General features: G+C 37.8%; 4 protein-coding genes across 11 annotated transcripts; 1 reads left to right on the top strand and 3 right to left on the bottom strand.

The window, feature by feature from the left end:
- Positions 1 to 216: 216 nt before the first annotated feature.
- LOC132783999 (protein quick-to-court) lies at positions 217 to 13,659 on the bottom strand. 8 transcript variants are annotated; one of them, XM_060789355.1, is made up of 8 exons: positions 13,509 to 13,659; positions 9,799 to 10,402; positions 4,271 to 4,638; positions 2,907 to 3,783; positions 2,734 to 2,832; positions 1,753 to 1,845; positions 709 to 908; positions 218 to 649 (listed from the first exon to the last, which is right to left on the bottom strand). In XM_060789355.1, exons 2-8 carry the CDS (start codon positions 10,372 to 10,374, stop codon positions 466 to 468), a joined length of 2,397 nt encoding a protein of 798 aa, XP_060645338.1. In that variant the 5' UTR covers positions 10,375 to 10,402; positions 13,509 to 13,659; the 3' UTR covers positions 218 to 465. The 8 variants fall into 8 exon arrangements, with proteins under 8 accessions (XP_060645390.1, XP_060645338.1, XP_060645331.1 ...); XM_060789348.1 differs by lacking the exon at positions 13,509 to 13,659 and adding an exon at positions 13,019 to 13,164; XM_060789382.1 differs by lacking the exon at positions 13,509 to 13,659 and adding an exon at positions 13,019 to 13,164 and having other exon boundaries at positions 218 to 620.
- A 215-nt stretch (positions 13,660 to 13,874) lies between these two features.
- Positions 13,875 to 16,355, top strand: LOC132784078 (26S proteasome non-ATPase regulatory subunit 14). The gene is made up of 3 exons (XM_060789466.1): positions 13,875 to 14,019; positions 14,084 to 14,855; positions 15,721 to 16,355. Exons 2-3 carry the CDS (start codon positions 14,091 to 14,093, stop codon positions 15,880 to 15,882), a joined length of 927 nt encoding a protein of 308 aa, XP_060645449.1. The 5' UTR covers positions 13,875 to 14,019; positions 14,084 to 14,090; the 3' UTR covers positions 15,883 to 16,355.
- On the bottom strand, positions 15,985 to 16,925 carry LOC132784119 (histone H3.3A). The gene is made up of 2 exons (XM_060789528.1): positions 16,524 to 16,925; positions 15,985 to 16,397 (listed from the first exon to the last, which is right to left on the bottom strand). The coding sequence occupies exons 1-2, from the start codon at positions 16,803 to 16,805 to the stop codon at positions 16,269 to 16,271; spliced, it is 411 nt and encodes a 136-aa protein (XP_060645511.1). The 5' UTR covers positions 16,806 to 16,925; the 3' UTR covers positions 15,985 to 16,268.
- A 1,100-nt stretch (positions 16,926 to 18,025) lies between these two features.
- LOC132784124 (histone H3.3A) lies at positions 18,026 to 18,967 on the bottom strand. Its single transcript, XM_060789541.1, has 2 exons — positions 18,558 to 18,967; positions 18,026 to 18,431 (listed from the first exon to the last, which is right to left on the bottom strand). The coding sequence occupies exons 1-2, from the start codon at positions 18,837 to 18,839 to the stop codon at positions 18,303 to 18,305; spliced, it is 411 nt and encodes a 136-aa protein (XP_060645524.1). The 5' UTR covers positions 18,840 to 18,967; the 3' UTR covers positions 18,026 to 18,302.
- Between the last annotated feature and the right edge of the window lie 48 nt (positions 18,968 to 19,015).

Below are 19,015 nucleotides of genomic sequence, written 5' to 3'. Positions count from 1 at the left end.
GAATTTGTGCTACAATATATTAAGCTTACTTTTGTTATCGATATTATAAAAATTTGCGCAAGCAACGCAAAAGTGCAAAAGAAACCGTTACATTAATTCAAATATAGCAGTATCGCGGGCAACGGCGCAAACTTGAAATCCAAATTGAGCTAAAACTTTTATATAGCTAAGCGAAATAAATATATCAACTATTTAGTATTTTAGCATTTATTTATCATTAAAATTTCACTGAAACACGATCAAAACTAGATGTGATTTTTGCTTATGCCTGAGTTTAATCTGACAATCAGGACTATCAAAATGGATGTACACTATTTTAAAATAAAATTGTCTTTTGTTTTTTTTTATGTTTGTATCGCATTTTACATTTTTAAAGGACGTACTCATTTGCTTAACACAAAATTTGCTAAATTAATACACAGCTTCTTATATATGAAATTTATACAAGGTTTTCTCTTCGTTCTTTCATTCTTTTTTCTTTCTTTCTCTTCGTTGCTTTTGTCGCCATAAAACAAATATTAGGGTACGTCTCAATTTATCAAAATTATTTTTGACAAAAAATAAAATTGAAAATAAATTCGTTAAGTTGAACAAGACACAAAACAATGAATTTAGCGACACTAAAAAATAAAACATTATTTTGCTGGTTCTATAAATAAAGATGGATGATAACTTTATCCGCTTAATATTTTTTTTTTTTTTGTTTACTTTGGCGATCGTGCTTGATTGATCTTTTGTTTTTCGTCGTCGGTGAACTCCAGAATGCTCTCGATGGCCTGCAAATGGCCCTGGGAATTCTCCTTATCCGTTAGAAAGTAGAAAATAGCGCTTTTAAGGAACTGCAACGTCACTTCTGGATCGACATGAGTGCGATTCTTTTGGGCCTCCAATAAACGACGATATATCGTCTATATATGTATGTATTTATGTGGATGTTGGTTAGTTTGAAAGAGGAGAGAAAGAGTGCAAAAAGAAAGAGCTCGAGATTAGTAAACATATAGATTGAGAATTTAACAAAAGTGAGGTTAGATCTGGTATAAAAAATATAATAATTTGTAATGGTATTTACATAAAATCGATTCATTGGTGCTTATGACATATGAACATTTAAATTATGTATATGTAACACTGAAGATTTAATGGGGAAAATGTTTAATATATACGAGTATATTTAGAGTTTGTGGGCAAAAGTTGTTTGCTACGGATATAATTATGTATTTAAATGGAACCGCATGCTATATGTTTGTTACTTAGGTATATTTAGCTTTTTACGAGTTTTTACTATCAGTTGCTCCATGAGCAACGAAATTCAACGTTTAGTATTTAGTATCTTAGATTAAAACATACCTCTAGTTACCACTAAAAATACCGACAATTGTCGATTGATAGAGTGAAGTGAATATCGACAAGAAGCTTGCGCAACAAAGTGAAATGGCACACGTTGCGGCGTGATTCGTGTTCCATTTCACACGTTCCAACCCACAGCCCCACCCCCTTTAACCACATGATGATGGCGCGAATGTACATGAAATGCTTTATATATAGTTTTTCGGGATTGTGGGAATAGATGAAAGTCCAAAATGTTCGATATAGCCAATGATTCAAATAAAAAAGTAAAACTAATAAAAAAAAGTAAAAATGTAGTTATCTTTTGTTTGTTGTCGTTGCAAATAAATGAAAAACTTTGTTAAATACAATTTGAATAATTTGATTTGGTTTTTTGTTTGGGAGGGTTTTACGGATATTACAAACCTTACGCGCGCCAAGTACCCACAAAGAAATCGCCTCCTTTGCAGTAAGGAGAGCGTGATTACTGCCGCACTCCCTCACTCTACACTCTGATGCCTACAAAAATAGTTGGTTTGTTGTTTTGGTTATACGACAAAAGAATATATGTATATATATATTTGTATAGTTGAAAGATATATATATATATAAAATATATAGATTGATTGGAAGAATTTCAAAGAGATTTGCCAACGAAATCGTAAGTAAAACAATAAAGAAAAACACTAGATAAATCAGCTGATCAATTCGAAAATTAAAAAGAAATATAAAATAGTATTTATATAGAACAAGAACATGCAAGAAAGAATTCTACAACATGCATGTTTAGATAGTAATGTAATTAATTAACTCTCTCCGCTACGGTGGTGACTGTACTTTGATTGCTAACGCGCAATGGAAACGGAACGAAACGAAACGAAACGATACGGAATGGAATGAAACAAGCAATTAAACAACAGAAAACAATTCGTGTATTTTACTCGAAATCAAAACGTTGCTTCTTTTTAATGTAATCGAATGCAGTTTGCAACAAATTGTAAATGTAAATGTTGTAAAAATTATTAAATTAATTAGATAAATGTTATTAATTATGTTACGATTACTTAGAGCTAGAAATGAGAATTGCAAATTGTTTGAATTATGTATTATTAGAAAAATATGTTGATTATTTTTATGTTTTTTTTGTTTTTGTTTTGTTTGACGACGTCCATCTCAATTAACAGCAGCTTTAAAAGTCAGGCAAAGGCGCCAAATTGAAATGTGACGTCCAAAACACACACACATAAAGAATGTGATTGAATGCTTGATTGATTGATTGACGTGTGCTTTGTTGTAGTCGTTTTGTGGTTGTGTGGAATGAGCCGATCGACAAAATCACGATGCAACAAAATGCAACACACAAAACAAAACCGAAAATAGGATTAGAAATATATTGAAGAATCTTACGCGTATATTCTCCAGCTCATCCTGTGTGCTCTGCAGCTGCTGCAGCAGCTCATTGATGGACACCTTGCTGTCCGGCTGACGCTGTGCCAGCTCCAAGGCCTGCAAAACAACACACGAAACGGAGGCTATTAAAATGATCTAGGCAAAATAGTATAAAGCCAAGAGAACGTAACCTGATCGGCACGCGAAATGCGCTCCGCTTCCTGACCCTGTTGATACATGTGCAAGTACATCTTATTCTGTTTCTCCTCGTGCTCGATCAGCTTGCGCTGCAGATCCTCCAGCTGCTTCTCCAGCTCCCGTATGCGCTGCTTGGCATGCTCATAGTCCGGCACAATGTCCGAGTATCGTGTGTTGCACTCGGCCAGCTTCTGCAGCAGCGCCTCGACTTTGTCGTTGTGGGAACGTTTCATGTCGCTGCTCGCACTGTCCTGGCTCCGTATCAGCTCCTCGATGCGTTGCTCGTACATCCGAATGAGCTCCTGTCGCTGCAGTTCGTAGTTCTCCAGGCTGCTGGTCGCCGCCTCGGGTGTCATTTCACTCTGCGTCTGCGAATCCTTTGAGTGTACCGACGACATTGTCAGATCCTCAAAATGTCCCGAGTCCGCATATGAACTCTGCATCTCCGCCGACATTTGCATTACCTGCAACTGTTGATGCTGCTGCTGTTGTTGTTGCTGTTGAAGTCGCACCAGGTGCCGTGGACTGCACTTCGCCTCATCCACCATGTCCACAATGGGCGACACATCCTGTGACGTCTTCAGCTCTGCCTCACGCACTGTCACCGCATCCGACGAAGCGGAACGCTCTTCGGGCGAACTCAGCGATGCCTTGAACAGTCGCAATTCGACCACCTCCCTGGTGAGTCGCATTATTTCCGTATCCTTGGCCTCCAGATCCTGGCGAGCAATGCACAGCAACTCCTTGAGTCGGCGTATCTGACGCTGCGCCCGCTGCGTTGGCGTCAAGTACTCGGGTCCCACCTGACCCGCATAGTTGGAGCAATGCACCACGTACTTCATCTTGCGACCGCTGAATGTGGTGCCGTTTCTGCAACATTTGAGACGATTAGTTGAAGTTTTCATATTTGATATTATATCTGAAGGAATTTGAAATGATTTGGTTATCAATTGGCATTTTTAGGGTTTACTTAGCAATTTCATTTAACTTTGAACTAACTGAAAGGCTACAAATTAATGCAGATTTTAATTTAAATTTTATCTTATCTTTCTCTAGACTTTTCTAAGCTATTAGAATAAGTCTTAATACTTTAAGACTTTCTTTTTAAATCACAATTTTGATTGTAATAGAAATTGTATAATTTGAAATTTATAAATAGAAATTATAAAGTATAGCATTCGAATTTATGACGAGTAACTATTTAAAGTTGTCTGCACTATTTTAGGCTTATGAAATTCAAATCTACCATAAATGTAAAATAGTATAATGAAGCACAGGCTTTCTTAATTGTCTTGAATTTTGCCTTCCTATTTGCTAATTGTTTAAACCAAATCCTTTTCATGCACTGCTCTCTCACCTGGCCACGTAGGGATGCTCGCAGGACATGGTGGAGCGGCCCGAGGTTGTGGTTGCGAATGAATACATCGAGTCTAGATCATCATCCAGATAGGTGCTTGGCGAATCCGGTGTCACTGGCGGCGTCTTTGGCGATATCTTAGTCTCCGGCACCGTCGACAGCTTCGTGGCTGTGGCCTCCGGTTTCCTCAGGCTCTTAGAGGAGGAGGAGGAGCGAGCACAGTGCGAGTCTCGCACACAGCTGTGAACTCCTGAAACACCGCCGTTCAATGCCGGCGTCGATGGAGTCTTGGGTGTCTTTGGCGTGGACGTGGACGTGGAGTTGGTTTTGCCAGTTGTCTCAGCACTGCCGCCGTTTAGCTGCAAAGACTGCAAATGGAAATATGTTTAGTCGAAGCGATTAACTGTTTAATTTCTTTCTTTTTTTTTTCTTATTTTTGCTTTCGCTGTTGTTGCTAATCTCTGCGGTTGTTGCGTCCAAATCTCTCAATTGCTTTGCTGCTCACTCGTGCATACTTCGCAATGTTTGCAAAAAACCAAAAAATAAAAATACAACAAAAAACACCACACAACAAATATCAAAAGAGATCGTTTCGTGACAGGGTGTCTAGCAGTAGAGAGAGGGAGAGGGGTTAGAGGGGAAGGGCAGGGAGTCTCAAGTTGTAGGGAGCTGACTGGCTGGCTAGTGAACAACATCAACATCAGACAATACCGAATACCGTAACGCCCCGAAAACCAATTTGTTGTTATACATTTACAAAACATTTCGAACACCGCAGCGCGCGTTTGCTGACTTTCATTGTGGACCTTTCCCCCTTCCCTCGCTTGTTCCTCGCAGATTTGCAGCCACAGCAGCATTTTTGTGGTCAATTAACTGCCTATTACCCTCCCCTATTACTCTAGAAGGGGGGAAGCAAAACCTCCCGAGGGCAGCCTCTATTACGTGGTTAGACCACCAAATCATAACTGAGTTACTTTCTGCACCAATTACAGAATCTTTTGCAGTTTAGCACCTTTTCACAAAGGACTGGGAAATGGGTCAGGTTTGACTTACGATCGACTCTACGATCATTTTATTGAAATATTAATAGAATAGAATAAATATATCATGGGAGTGCAGTAAAAATAATGATTATCTTTTTGGAGCGATTAAATTGTATTAACTTTAAAATGAGTCATTGCAAATTCTATTTAATATAATAAACGAGATTAAGACTTAACTTCCATCATTTATATATTTAAAATTTTGTTATTAAGCTCTTTTTTCAGCAATATTTTGTTGACATTAATGTTTAAATTGCATAATATGATTTGCAACACATTTTATATGTTGAGTTGGTTGGAAAATTTTAGCTTAATTTAAATGCAAATTTTCCTTCCTTCCATTCCCTTTCTTAATATTTAACATTTTGTTTCTAAAGTCTGCTTAATATCTTTCAATACCTTGACCAATTTCAACTTTGTAAAATAGAAACTCAATTTCCCCACTCGATTTATCAGTTTGCAAACTGAAGTTAGAGAAATCGAACTTAAATATAATAATTCTTAACCTAATGGCTTTATTTTAACGATCTTAATATTTACACTTTAAATTTAGCTTATTTACAAATTTGTTCCCAAAAAGGTGATATTCAAAAATAGCTCTTCAAGCACTTAAAACTATTATGAGACCACACAGAAAAGAGTTTCAGTTGTCATTTCAAAGAAAGAAACAAAAAAAAAAGAGAAACAAACGCTTGTCTGGCAATTTGTGAGTGACCCAAATGGAAATTGATTTAGAATACACTATGAGAATAGTACTATTAGTAGTAGAAGAACTATATGTGGACAATGAGTGTTGTTCCACTCTCGAGATGGGACAGTCATTGACCAGCTCGTCATTGATTTTAGTGGGCGATAGTATTGTCAGCACTTTTAGCGAATATTTTGCTGCAAATCAGGTTAACAGCGGAGTGGGGAGGAAAAAAAGCCTACAGTTGAGGGTTTTAGAAGGTGCGCTCAGCACGTTCCTCATGCATATTTCATAATCATACGTGTAATGAGTTTCTTGCCCTATTTTTAATTGTTTAACAGCAGAAGAATACTGAGAATACTTCATGGCATTTCATGGCTTTAAACATTTTACGCACGAGAAGACAACTGAGCAAAAGTATAAAAAAAGAGAGTTACGACTATCTCCAAGTAAGACTATCTTCTGCTGTACAACATGATTGTTACTCGAGCCCAACAAGTCCGCAGTTAACTGTGTGTGTAGCAATTGCGTTAACTTAATAAACAATTGAAAGTCCCCGCTCTACAGTCACGTCGCAGCCATTAGCCCAGTCTTACTTGGGCCACAAATATCACTTAGGAAAAATCGATAGCTTTGATTTGAGTGCTACCTGTACTACGAGTACTTAGTGCCCCCCAGGTGTGAGCTACCTTCCACTTTGCTGTTGCAGTTGCAACGTTGTGGCCATTAAAACCTAGTTGGACCACTGCCAAGACTTTTTCCCCAGATGTCCTATTGCAGGCCGCTTTTTTTTTGGCAAGCATTTCAATATATTTTGCCTACTTTTCAGGGTCACTGAAGGAAAAAACAATCTGTTATTATGGCACACTATATGCGGTCTAACAGTCAAGCCTCGCTATAAAGAACGGATACAATACATTTTAAAAATAAATAAATCTTTAAACAAAATTATTAATAATATCATACTTTTTGCATGCTATTTGAAACTAGTTAAAGTTCATAATCGTTTTTCTCCAATTAAATTATATAAAAAAAAATTCATTATTAAATTTAAGAGATTGCAACATCACGAAGTATCGAAATATAAAGTTAAGATATTTTATAAATAGCTCCTGCTATATAATAAACTGCAATTATACCTATTAAATAATTAATCGATATTCATTACTTTTAAATAGGAAAGTATTTTAGTTATTAGTAGTATGAAGTTTCGAAGTATTTTCCTTAATTGTTGACTTAATTGATTTGCATTGATTCGCTTCAAATTAACAAATCATTTCCTGTACTATTTGTAAAATAGTTTAAATTATTGCCAAATAATTATATGTATTTATCTTTAATTAAACATTGGCTAACTTTCTTTTATTGTTAACTTTACACACATTGCCGTTCGATTTGCAGCTTTTCATTAAATATATTTTATAAGCACTAATTGCCGCTTTATTATTATTAATTTTTCAACATTTTTTGCACTTCCCTCTGTTGGTCAGTTAATAATTCACAACAATCGTATTTGGTTCAGTTGAATGCACAACATGTCAATAATTATATTTTATTTATACATAAGCGTTGTAAAAGGGCCAACGAACTACAATTGCGGCTAAATAAAGGCCAGCATGGGATAATTACCATTTAAAAAGCACGTTAAAACAAGCCACAAGCACAAGCCTCAAAGACTCTAAGCTATTGCCATTGCCTACAATTTTAGAATGCGTTACACACAGATACTATGCATGTGCATGTATTCGTTATATATGTATGTACCTTGAGTAATGCTCATTCACACGAAAGCCCAAGTTTTGCTTAATTAAAGTTCCAAACAATAACAAAGAGCTTTTGCACGCGTTCACGTTGAGCATAAAAAATCAACTGAAACGCAAATCGCAATGGAGCGAAAGAGCGAAATGAAGAAGATGCCCAAAAAGAAGCAGTCAAGAAAACAACACCAGCAACCCTACAAAATGACAGCAAGTGTGTGAGAGCGCTGCCATAAGCATAAAAAGAGAGAGAGAAAGAGCGCACGCTTGTATGTTGTGAGGTTGTGTATGGGTGTGTTTGTGTTTGTGTGGGGGTGCTTGCTTGTGTATTTGCTTTTCTAGTTCCCTTTCTTGTCAATATTTGCAAAAGCTGCGATTTGCCCACTTGCATTTCCTTGTTGTGGCCCTCGTCAGCTGTTCGGCATGCTGTGTACACTTTGGGCATGGAACAAAACGCATGTTCCATACAAATGGAATTGAAACAGCTGCAAAGTGAATGACTACGGTTAGTACAGCGTTGTTCTTGTCGTTTTTGTTGTTGCCCACGAGAGATTATGCAAACTTTGCTCTGTTTACAAGCTGAGAAGAGAAAGAGCAAGTCGAGCATTCACTTTCCCATACTTAACAAAACACTTGGCGTTTTACTTCCACAAAAGTGTAAGACTCGTCGTCCGTCGTATCTGAAATCTTTTGCATATAAAATTGTGTTTCAACGGAGGAAACATTGGAAAAGTTTGACGTATATGGCACACATGATAAAAGTAGTTGAATATTCAATGAGATCAATTAAGTTGTTTTATTTTTAAATTTCTATTGAATTGCAAGTAATAATAAAAAATTAAAATGTCCCTACGACATACGAGGCAAGTCAACTTTTAGCGGAAATAAAGGAGAGCGCTGTAAGCTGCATACATATGCTTCACATTAATTATGCAGAGGATAGCAAGTAAACTCGACTGCGGTATACTCTACAACAACATATTTGAATTTTAGTAACACTGCTTATGCAAGCAGTGTATAGTTCCACTTCGTGCAAGCAGTGCAACTTGAAGTGCCGCCCTTTAATTTATTGCTGATTACAGTTTGTTGTATAACTCTGTAATTTATTACTCAATTGCTGTGAAATTTGTAGGATAGCTAGAGTTTATTAAACTCCATAAGCTAAATGAGGTATGAACAAACTCGAAAACTGAATACTGAAATTGAAGTGTATATAAACAATTCCCTTTTCCCTACTTAAGTGGGCTTTAGCTCCCTTTACAGCTTTTGTCTTACTTATAGTTCTACTACGGTTAGCAATTATAATGGGAGCAATGACAGTTCGTTTTAATAGTATATATTGTAGTACTTAGGCCCTGCTTAGTTTGGATATGTTATTAAGGATATATACAACTGTAATTATAACCAAACAATGACTGTAAGAAATATAAAATGTAATTGGGACATGTTCTTGGCTTGAATTTCGATTGATTATTAGGGTAATATTACAAAACCAGGAATTTTAACACCAAAGTTTCCTAATATAAATATGTTGAGTATGAGGGACAAATCCTTCAACGTATTTTTGAAACATTAAGCAATGACAGAAACTTGGAACCTCTCCCTGACTTGAACCCCACCGGAATTTTCCACCGCTTGCTAGGATAATCTTGCATACATAGTAATAAATAAAGAAATCTAGATTATGCAAAGTAAGACCTTAAGCTTAACTTAAACGGAATTTTCCACTGTCATTTAGGGTATGTAAAATTGCGGGAATTGTAATAAAAAAAGCGAGCAATGAGAGGGTGGCTGGGGTTGACAAGAGTCCCACAAAGGGGTGAGGTTGGCGTTTGGCGTTTCATAATGAAAGTGGACATGATATTGACATGACGTGTGTTACGTCTGCTTTCAGAGGGGACGTTTTCTTTTTTAAGTTACGTAGGTCAGTCAGTCGAAGCAGCAGCAATTGCTAAACTGCGCTGCGGGCGGAATAATAAAAATCGATACAAGTACAAAATGTATGCCAGGCAAAGCACAAGAAACAAAGCTATAACTTACCATATTACGCGACTTGGAGGCGGACATGTCCAGGCCGTGATTAAACTCAGATTCCTGCTGTTGTTGTCTCTCTGTTATTTCCAGGCACTGTGTGTCGCTGCATAATGCAAGCTCCCCTGCTGTCGATATCGCTGTCGATGTCGATGTCGACGTATCCTGCAAGGATTTCAACGTTGTGTTGTGTTGGCCTAAATTGCACCAGCTGCGATTACGCTTTAAGCGACGTTCCGAATGGGTGCCGACTGAGGCAGACCTTAGCGACGATGGTGAGCTGCTCTCGACGAGCTTGGCGCGCGGACTGAAAGCACCGGCAGGAAGGCACGACAACGATTGTGGTGTCGATGATTTTGTGCCGCGCAAGCGCATGGAGGCGGAACGGCGCAGTGGAACAATATGCTCCGAGCTGCCGCCATCGCCATTCCCATCATTGGTTGCGGTTGGGGTGGGATGTGGTATGCGTGTGGGTGTTGCATGTGGGCTCTTTGACTCCAGTTTGCCCTCCATCTCCATCTCCAACTCCAGCTGCTCCGACTTCGGTTCCTTTGATGACGTATCCATTGGCAACAAGGACGTCATCGCTGGCGCTGCTGTTGCCGCTGACGAGCTGTGGAAAGTGAAAATATCAAATGCAAATTAATGCAATTCAATCATTTGTTGCCTGTAAATTTGCGATTGTCTGTTGCACTTTCAACAGCAACAGCAACTGCAACAAACAAATGAAAAAATTGAGCAATTTTTCAAATGAATGCACGACTTAAAAGCTTCATTATCTTAAACGCTCGCCGCTCCACCAAATAATTAAAAACTTTCTTCAGCTAAACAATTAATGAGCTACATCTTAGCGTTCCCCCATCACACTCCCCGCTTGACAACTCCCCTTCGCTTTGCCACTGCATTTTTCCACAATGAAAAGTGAAACTAAAGTCGATTGCATGTCGCACGTTGTTGTTATGAAATTTTGTTTGAAAAGATATTCACAATATTTCTGCGGCTTTTGGTTATGAATAGCTGCGTGTCTCGTTAACTCGGCTGCAGTGTTCTAGTTGCGTAAACCCCATTGCCAAGACTTGGTTAAAGCCTAAAACGCAGCTGTGCACACATCTCCAATTGTAACCAACACCCCCACAACAACAACTACTCTCTGTGTTGCAACTACTCTTAAGCATATGTATCTAGTTCTCTTGAGTATTTTCTTTAATTGGTGAAACTAGTTTGATTGCCACCAATTAGTCTAGAGAGTCTGCGAATACTTGCAAATCATTTGAATAATTGATATATGTTATATTTACCTTATATGTTTCTAAGTGTATCAATAATTTGATTGAAAATTCATAGAAAACTTTGGAATTCAAAAGAATTCACTTGTAAAAGTGAACAATCTTGAGGAACAGTGAAATTATAATATGGCTAGGGTTATAAACATCTTCAGAGCCAAACATGATTTTAACAATAAATATCCATAAATTAATTAAAAATTATTACTATTCAAAAAGATCTAAATTCCTAACATACTCGATATTATAGTAAGGACATACAACTTTTTAAGAAAGTAATATTAATACTATTATAAAAAAAAAAACTTTATTATGTTTCTATCTCAGTCAATATTTACATATTCTTCAGGACTGACATTTAAGAAGACAACACTGTAGTAATAAAAAATTTTGACAACATTGCTAAACACAAATCCCAACTTTACTTCCAAACATACTCAATTTTATAATTAAAGGCTTTTCAGACGAAAAGGTCACATGGAAACCGAATTCCAAAATATGAAAGCAGTACGAATTTAAAGTAACTCATATTTCTGATGAGAAATTTGACAGCTATTTGATATTCGACTTCAATGAGAAGAAAACTCGAACGAAATGAAATCACATTTTAATCACTTTTGATTTTCAATACGATAATTGTGTATATATATGTAATTAACCATTCGCATACTTCAACAGATGCGCGATGTTTATCTCACATTTCGAGTTCAGGTAGAAAAGAAAATGTGATGATAAAGCGCTTTTGAAGATCGACAAACTGGTGCATGTTGTGATAAGTTCTTAACGTTTTCACTGGTCACATAATCGATGAGTAGTCGGCAAATTAGTGAAATGAAGACACAAATTACTTTCGACCCAACAAATTGAAGAAAATTACTAAAGAAAACGACGTTCAACTCTCCATTTAAGTGGGCTCTGCCAAGGGCCTGATTATCTTCATTTTTTTGTTTTGTTTTGGCTTCAAGACTTGCAGCATTTCTTAAGCTATCATTGTAAAGTATTTCCGCTTTTGCTTATGGACGGACGACAAGCCAAGAAAAATACAGTTGAGTTTAGTTTAGGCTATAAAAGGTCAATTTCACAGCTGAACAAACGTGTTTTTATTTTTGTTTTGTACACACAAATGGATTTGGGCATATGTACAAATTGTACAGCTTTAGTTGCCGCATGTAATTTGTCTCAATACCCTGTAGTTGCATGAAACGGGTCTATCAACTTGGATAAACATTTGGTGGCGGGCATGATATATCAAAGTAAATGTATGTAAAGGATTAATAATTGCTAAAAAATTTAAAAGCGATCACAATACAGCATATAAAAATGTATAGTGTAGAATTGAATAAAATACACATTGTAAAAAGCAATTCAAATTTTTTAAATAACACTACATAAACAAAATAATAATAACAAACTGGGTTCATAAAACACTTTTTCTAGCGAAGAATTGAATAACATACAAGTTGTTTTTAAAAATGTATGTATTTCCGAAATAATATTCATATAAATTCCAATTAACAGGGTAGCAGCTAGTCGCTTATGCGAAAGTATTGCTTCATCTACTTGTTTCGGCTTTTGTGTTTTGCCACGTTTTTAACGAGATTTTATGACGATAACTGCAAAATGCTTTTAAACGCATTTCTTTGAACTCGACGACAAGGTCAACGTTAGTCCATCGTGTAATCGAGAGCAACGTGATGGCATTTGACGATGATGAGTAATTGTTATCGAGATCTTTGAACATAACTGTTTCTAATACGCCCTCTTGCGGAAAGTGTTTACACAGCCCCCGTGTTGCTGTCGTTATTATTATCAAGCAACAACAATTTTGACTGCGTGCTGATAAGAGAATAATAACATTGACAGCGAATTGCTTGAAACGAATATACTAAATTCTTCTACTTTGTTCAATCTGTGCATGAATATGTGTTTAATATATTTTTAGTTACCCCTTTTCAGGCTGAATTTGCGAATATTACACGAGTTGACGCGACGCAAAAATAGCGTTGATAATTAAACTAATTAAAAAACTGTCGGCGTGGTTAAAGTACGTTATACAAGCGCGTGGGGCGAACGACAAACTGCAACTGAAAAGCTGCGACGGTTTGACGCGCTGTTTGCTTTTTGCTGCTGCTGTTGATGGCAAACGGAAAATGTTTGTTGAAGATGGAAAAACTTTTATTATGGCCGCGCTTCACCTTCTTAAGTGCAAACGAGACCGAAAATGGAGTAACAGACTGATCGGCGGCGGCAAAAACAAGAGGGGAGGAGGGAGAATAGAGAGAGGGAGCCGCCACCTTTGACTTGACGACCTGGCATTTTAAATGATTGTTCATAGGGCTGGGAATTAGTGGCATTTGAATGAAAATAGGCGGGCGTTAGGTGAAAGGCAGCAGCAGTGCAATTAAATTGCCAAACAATTGTTTTTGTTGTACTCACCGTGTTTAGCCGGTCGGCCTCATTGCAGCAGCAACAAGCACCGTTTGCTTCACATGGTATTTATAATTTTAAAGGTAGGCCAAAAAGTCGTCTCACACCCAATAACTGGGAGTCGGTCTAGCGTAACGCATTCCAACTTTTAGCTTAAGATGTGTTGCATTTTTAGCGCGTTCTTTTAAAACACATTTAAACAACATTCACCGCGAATTGCGCGACGTATTGACCAAAAGACCTAATATCGATAGCATCGCGCAATGCACAACTGTTATCGTAAACATTGTGCAGTCTATGGTTGGCCACACTTTAACACCACACAGCTGTTTTTATTTAGCAGTGTTGAAATCTGGCTTGTTATCGATAACATAAGTATTACTTGCACTTTGCCGACGCTGACTGTCAAAAAAAAGCAAGAGCAAGAAACTGCTTTGTGTTAGTTGTTGCTGCCAGCAAAATTCAAGATAAAATTAAGTAAAAACTTGCTCCAAACACACGTCGTTTACATACTAATAAGGTAAGTGATCAGATGCTTTGAACAATTAGCGTTTTAACTAACGTTTAATTTGTGCACTCGGCAGTTGAAATATGGATCGTTTGCTACGTCTTGGCGGCTCAATGCCTCAGGCCGCACCACCAACAGATGCCCCCGTTGTGGACACAGCCGAACAAGTATATATTTCCTCGCTGGCCCTTCTCAAGATGCTGAAGCACGGACGTGCTGGCGTGCCTATGGAGGTCATGGGTCTCATGCTGGGAGAATTCGTCGATGATTACACGGTCCAGGTGATCGATGTATTTGCTATGCCACAAACAGGCACAGGAGTCTCTGTGGAAGCCGTGGATCCCGTGTTTCAGGCCAAGATGTTGGATATGCTTAAGCAGACGGGTCGCCCCGAAATGGTCGTCGGCTGGTACCATTCGCATCCTGGTTTCGGTTGCTGGTTGTCAGGCGTCGATATTAATACGCAACAATCCTTTGAAGCATTGTCCGAACGCGCCGTTGCCGTTGTCGTGGATCCCATACAGTCGGTCAAGGGCAAGGTGGTCATTGATGCCTTCCGTCTAATCAATCCTAACATGCTGGTGCTCGGCCAGGAGCCGCGTCAGACCACCTCGAATCTGGGACATTTGCAAAAACCATCGGTACAGGCACTTATCCATGGCCTGAATCGTCACTACTACTCCATCAGCATTAATTATCGCAAGAATGAACTGGAGCAGAAGATGCTGCTAAATTTGCACAAGAAATCGTGGAAGGATGGCTTGACACTGGCCGACTACAACGAGCACTGCTCCATCAACGAGGACACAGTGGCCGAGATGCTCGATTTGGCCAAGAACTACAACAAGGTAAGCTTAAACACCTCAATTAAAAACATAGGGAATATTAAAGTAATTTGGCAAATATTCCATCAGATTAGAAATAATTTAGAATATAGGGAATTAAATAAATATATTTTAGGCAAAAGATTAACAATATTGCTCTATATTCAGCTTAGAAAGATTCTAAATACCTATATAATATAGAGAAGAAAAAATAATGATTTCATTTGAGAACTTTAAATTGAAAGATAAACGCATAGTTATGGAATATCTATTTTACAGTGTTAGTTTTGAATATCACATTAAAATATTAATGAAATTTTTAAATGAATTGTTAGTTACTTCCCAAGAGTCAATCTTAAAATTACTGCATAGACATGTATTTCAAGTATTGCCTATAAACTATTTTCAAAAAAAGTGGCAACGTTGTGCTGTAACCAAATAAATGGAATGGCAACGCTAGCAGCTAGCAATACGGATCATATTTACATATAGAATGCATTTTAGAAATTGAACTAGTTCCGGGAACTACGAATGAGTCATAAAATATTGTGTGGCCTTGGGTTTAACCCTGACATCCCTTTGGAATAAGAAGAAATATTAATATAATAGACTACGGTTAAACAGACCTATGCCATACAAAGAGAATATTCCTATGGGAATCCTAAGCTGTGATTTATATTTAAACAATCGTTTTAAAAGTCAAAAATCACAATTAAATCATACTTAATATATTACACACTCGAGACTACATATATATGTACATAATGGATCTTAAATTAAATACCCAATGGCGTTAATCCTAGCGACGCAATTTTTTCACCCTTAATACTCGCCACATTCTTATACTAATTCATTAACATTTTCTCATTTTCCTTTTCCATTATTGCAGTCACTCGAGGACGAGGAAAAAATGACGCCCGAGCAGCTGGCGATTAAGAATGTGGGTAAACAGGACCCGAAGCGACACTTGGAGGAGAAAGTAGATAAGGTTATGCAGAACAACATTGTACAATGCTTAGGAGCTATGCTCGATACAATTGTTTTTAAATAAATCAAATCGTATTTGCTATTAACTGGAATAATAACAAAAATCAACCCCTAAAACAAACCTACATCAATCACACCCAACAAAATAAAAAGAAATAAAAACTGCTTTGTTTTAGAGCAAAAAGTTTTACACAAAACAAAAATGTATTTTTATTACACGCACAAAATTCGCATAGTATTTGATTTTTTCTTTTTTTTTTGTACTTATATTTTAAGTAGATAAAAGTATAATAAATCTTATGAAACTTAAGACTAAGCGGCCGCAGCAGCTGCGCTTAACGATGCGGATGCCGACTGCGCAGGTTTTGTTGTCATCTTCGTTGTCGCTGCCGCTGTTGTTGTTGGGCTGTCTGCTGCTTTGCTAATTAAAGATGGCGGATACATCGCTGTTTAGGCGCGTTCGCCACGGATACGTCTGGCCAACTGAATATCCTTGGGCATGATGGTGACACGCTTGGCATGGATGGCGCACAAATTTGTATCCTCGAAAAGACCCACCAAATAGGCCTCAGATGCTTCCTATAATTAGAATCATTTTACATTATATGACGAAATTGACAATATACAAAAGATAATAATTCCCACCAATTTTCCTACAACATTCCCGCCAAGATATTCTCATAGCAATGTTGTTGTTGGGCTTACCTGCAATGCGCCAATGGCGGCAGACTGGAAACGCAGATCGGTCTTGAAATCCTGAGCGATTTCACGCACCAAACGCTGGAACGGCAGCTTGCGGATGAGCAATTCAGTAGACTTTTGGTAGCGACGAATTTCTCTCAGAGCCACTGTACCAGGGCGATAGCGATGAGGTTTCTTCACACCGCCAGTGGAGGGGGCAGATTTGCGGGCCGCCTTAGTGGCCAATTGTTTACGCGGAGCCTTGCCTCCAGTTGATTTACGAGCTGTTTGCTTGGTACGAGCCATTTTACTTTTTGTTCACAATGAAAATTAAATTTTTTCACTATTTGCAATTAAAGTTTTTTTTGTTGCGTTGAGATAAAAGTGACGTCCGAACTGTACGATAACTTTTCAATGAATGAATGAAGCGAGGGGTCGGGCGGGAGGCAATACTGCTGGATTATTTTCACCATACGAAGAGTATCGATTAACGATAATGCATTTACATTTTCATGATATCGAGTACTTGCAATTACGCAAACTAATTTAAGCGCATATAATGGAGAACGATTTATTTTGAGAATACAATTTTGCATTTTAAATTATAGAATTGATTAATTTATGTCACTCATCTCTATACTATGTTACTGATATTTCACAAAATATCGATACGACCATATTGTAAATCGAAGAAGCACGTGAAAATATCGTTACAGCAAATACTACCAATCAACTCTAGAACGAGATTTTTGAAGTAGCGGTCCCTTAAAAGCTTGTAGATGTAAATGGAATCATTCAGATTTGTAATACAGAATCGTATTAATCATACTTAATTGCAGTATTTAAAATGAACAAATGTCAATATGGCACCTGTCCTTATAACAAGGAGCATCGCCTTTTCCTATATAAGATGCCTGGGCACATAATTAAATGCGCGCTCAATTACAAAGGTTCTCAACTTGCAATTTGCAAATATAATGTAATTCATCGTTTGCTGGAAAAGGAAATGGAGGAGCTTTTCTCAAAATGTGCAGATTATCATAAGGATGATGAGCGGAAATTGCATTGCAAACGCGTAAATCCCCACTATATTACTAATTTTCATTTGAGTAAAATAAAACCTTTGTTCCTTACCGAAAGTCAATTTTTGAAAGTCGTTATGTTTATTTACGGAAACGGTATTAAAACATACACATACAACATATGTATGTATGTTACTACATACAAAGATGGAACGCTCGCTTTTCGTTTAAAATAAATGTTTAGGCACTGCAACACTTACAAAGGGCAGTGACTATTAAGTAGCGACCTATTTATTGTTAAACTATATTATCCATTTCCAAGTCCGTCTCAACCTGCTGCTCATCCAAGAGCTTTCGCTTGTCTTCTCTCTCCTTGGGATGAGGAAAATTATAAGTCAATTTGGCTGGAAACAGTTCACGGCAATTGGACGTTGCTGCTGTTTTTATTGAATTAGTTTTATTTGCCAGTCAGCGTTGCGCTGTTCAACTAATAAATATGAATGCTTTCTGTTTTAGAGCAAAAAGTTTTACACAAAGCAAAAATCTATTTTTATTACACGCACAAAATTCGCATAGTATTTGCTTTTTTCTTTTTTTGTACTTATATTTTAAGTAGATAAAAGTATAATAAATCTTATGAAACTTAAGACTAAGCGGCCGCAGCAGCTGCGCTTAACGTCGCTGATGTCGACTGCGCAGGTTTTGTTGTCGTCTCCGTTGTTGTTGTTGGGCCGTTTGCTGCTGCTGCTTTGCTAATTAAAGATGGCGGACACGACGTTGTTTAGGCGCGTTCACCACGGATACGTCTGGCCAACTGAATATCCTTGGGCATGATGGTGACACGCTTGGCATGGATGGCGCACAAATTTGTATCCTCGAAAAGACCCACCAAATAGGCCTCAGATGCTTCCTATAATTAGAATCATTTTACATTACATGACGAATTTGACAATTTACAAAAGATAATAATTCCCACCAATTTTTCCACAACATTCCCGCCAAGATATTCTCATAGCAATGTTGTTGTTGGGCTTACCTGCAATGCGCCAATGGCGGCAGACTGGAAACGCAAATCGGTCTTGAAATCCTGAGCGATTTCACGCACCAAACGCTGGAACGGCAGCTTGCGGATGAGCAATTCAGTAGACTTTTGGTAGCGACGAATTTCTCTCAGTGCCACGGTACCAGGGCGATAGCGATGAGGTTTCTTCACACCGCCAGTGGAGGGGGCAGATTTGCGGGCCGCCTTAGTGGCCAATTGTTTGCGTGGAGCCTTGCCTCCAGTTGATTTACGAGCTGTTTGCTTAGTACGAGCCATTTTGCTTTTTGTTCACAATGAAAATTTAATTTTTTTCACTATTTGCAATTAAAGTTTTTTTGTCGTTTGTTTTGCGTCGAAACAAAAGTGACGTCCGAACTGTACGATAACTTTTCAATGAATGAATGAAGCAAGGGGTCGGGCGGGAGGCAATACTGCTGGATTACTTTCAACAT

Source organism: Drosophila nasuta, chromosome 2L (assembly GCF_023558535.2).
Source record: "Drosophila nasuta strain 15112-1781.00 chromosome 2L, ASM2355853v1, whole genome shotgun sequence".
Classification (NCBI taxonomy): Eukaryota; Metazoa; Arthropoda; class Insecta; order Diptera; family Drosophilidae; genus Drosophila; species Drosophila nasuta.
The sequence above is the reverse complement of the archived record's forward strand: the minus strand, read 5'-3'. Positions and strand labels throughout refer to the sequence as shown.

Coding starts and splice junctions, on each gene's coding strand:
- LOC132783999 (XM_060789355.1), bottom strand. CDS start 10,374: ATGACGTCCTTGTTGCCAATGGATACGTCATCAAAGGAACCGAAGTCG. Junction 3,784..4,270: donor GAGCATCCCTACGTGGCCAG/GTGAGAGAGCAG, acceptor CAAATGTTGCAG/AAACGGCACCACATTCAGCG. Junction 909..1,752: donor GGGTACTTGGCGCGCGTAAG/GTTTGTAATATC, acceptor ATACATATATAG/ACGATATATCGTCGTTTATT.
- LOC132784078 (XM_060789466.1), top strand. CDS start 14,091: ATGGATCGTTTGCTACGTCTTGGCGGCTCAATGCCTCAGGCCGCACCA. Junction 14,856..15,720: donor TGGCCAAGAACTACAACAAG/GTAAGCTTAAAC, acceptor CCATTATTGCAG/TCACTCGAGGACGAGGAAAA.
- LOC132784119 (XM_060789528.1), bottom strand. CDS start 16,805: ATGGCTCGTACCAAGCAAACAGCTCGTAAATCAACTGGAGGCAAGGCT. Junction 16,398..16,523: donor CCGCCATTGGCGCATTGCAG/GTAAGCCCAACA, acceptor TTCTAATTATAG/GAAGCATCTGAGGCCTATTT.
- LOC132784124 (XM_060789541.1), bottom strand. CDS start 18,839: ATGGCTCGTACTAAGCAAACAGCTCGTAAATCAACTGGAGGCAAGGCT. Junction 18,432..18,557: donor CCGCCATTGGCGCATTGCAG/GTAAGCCCAACA, acceptor TTCTAATTATAG/GAAGCATCTGAGGCCTATTT.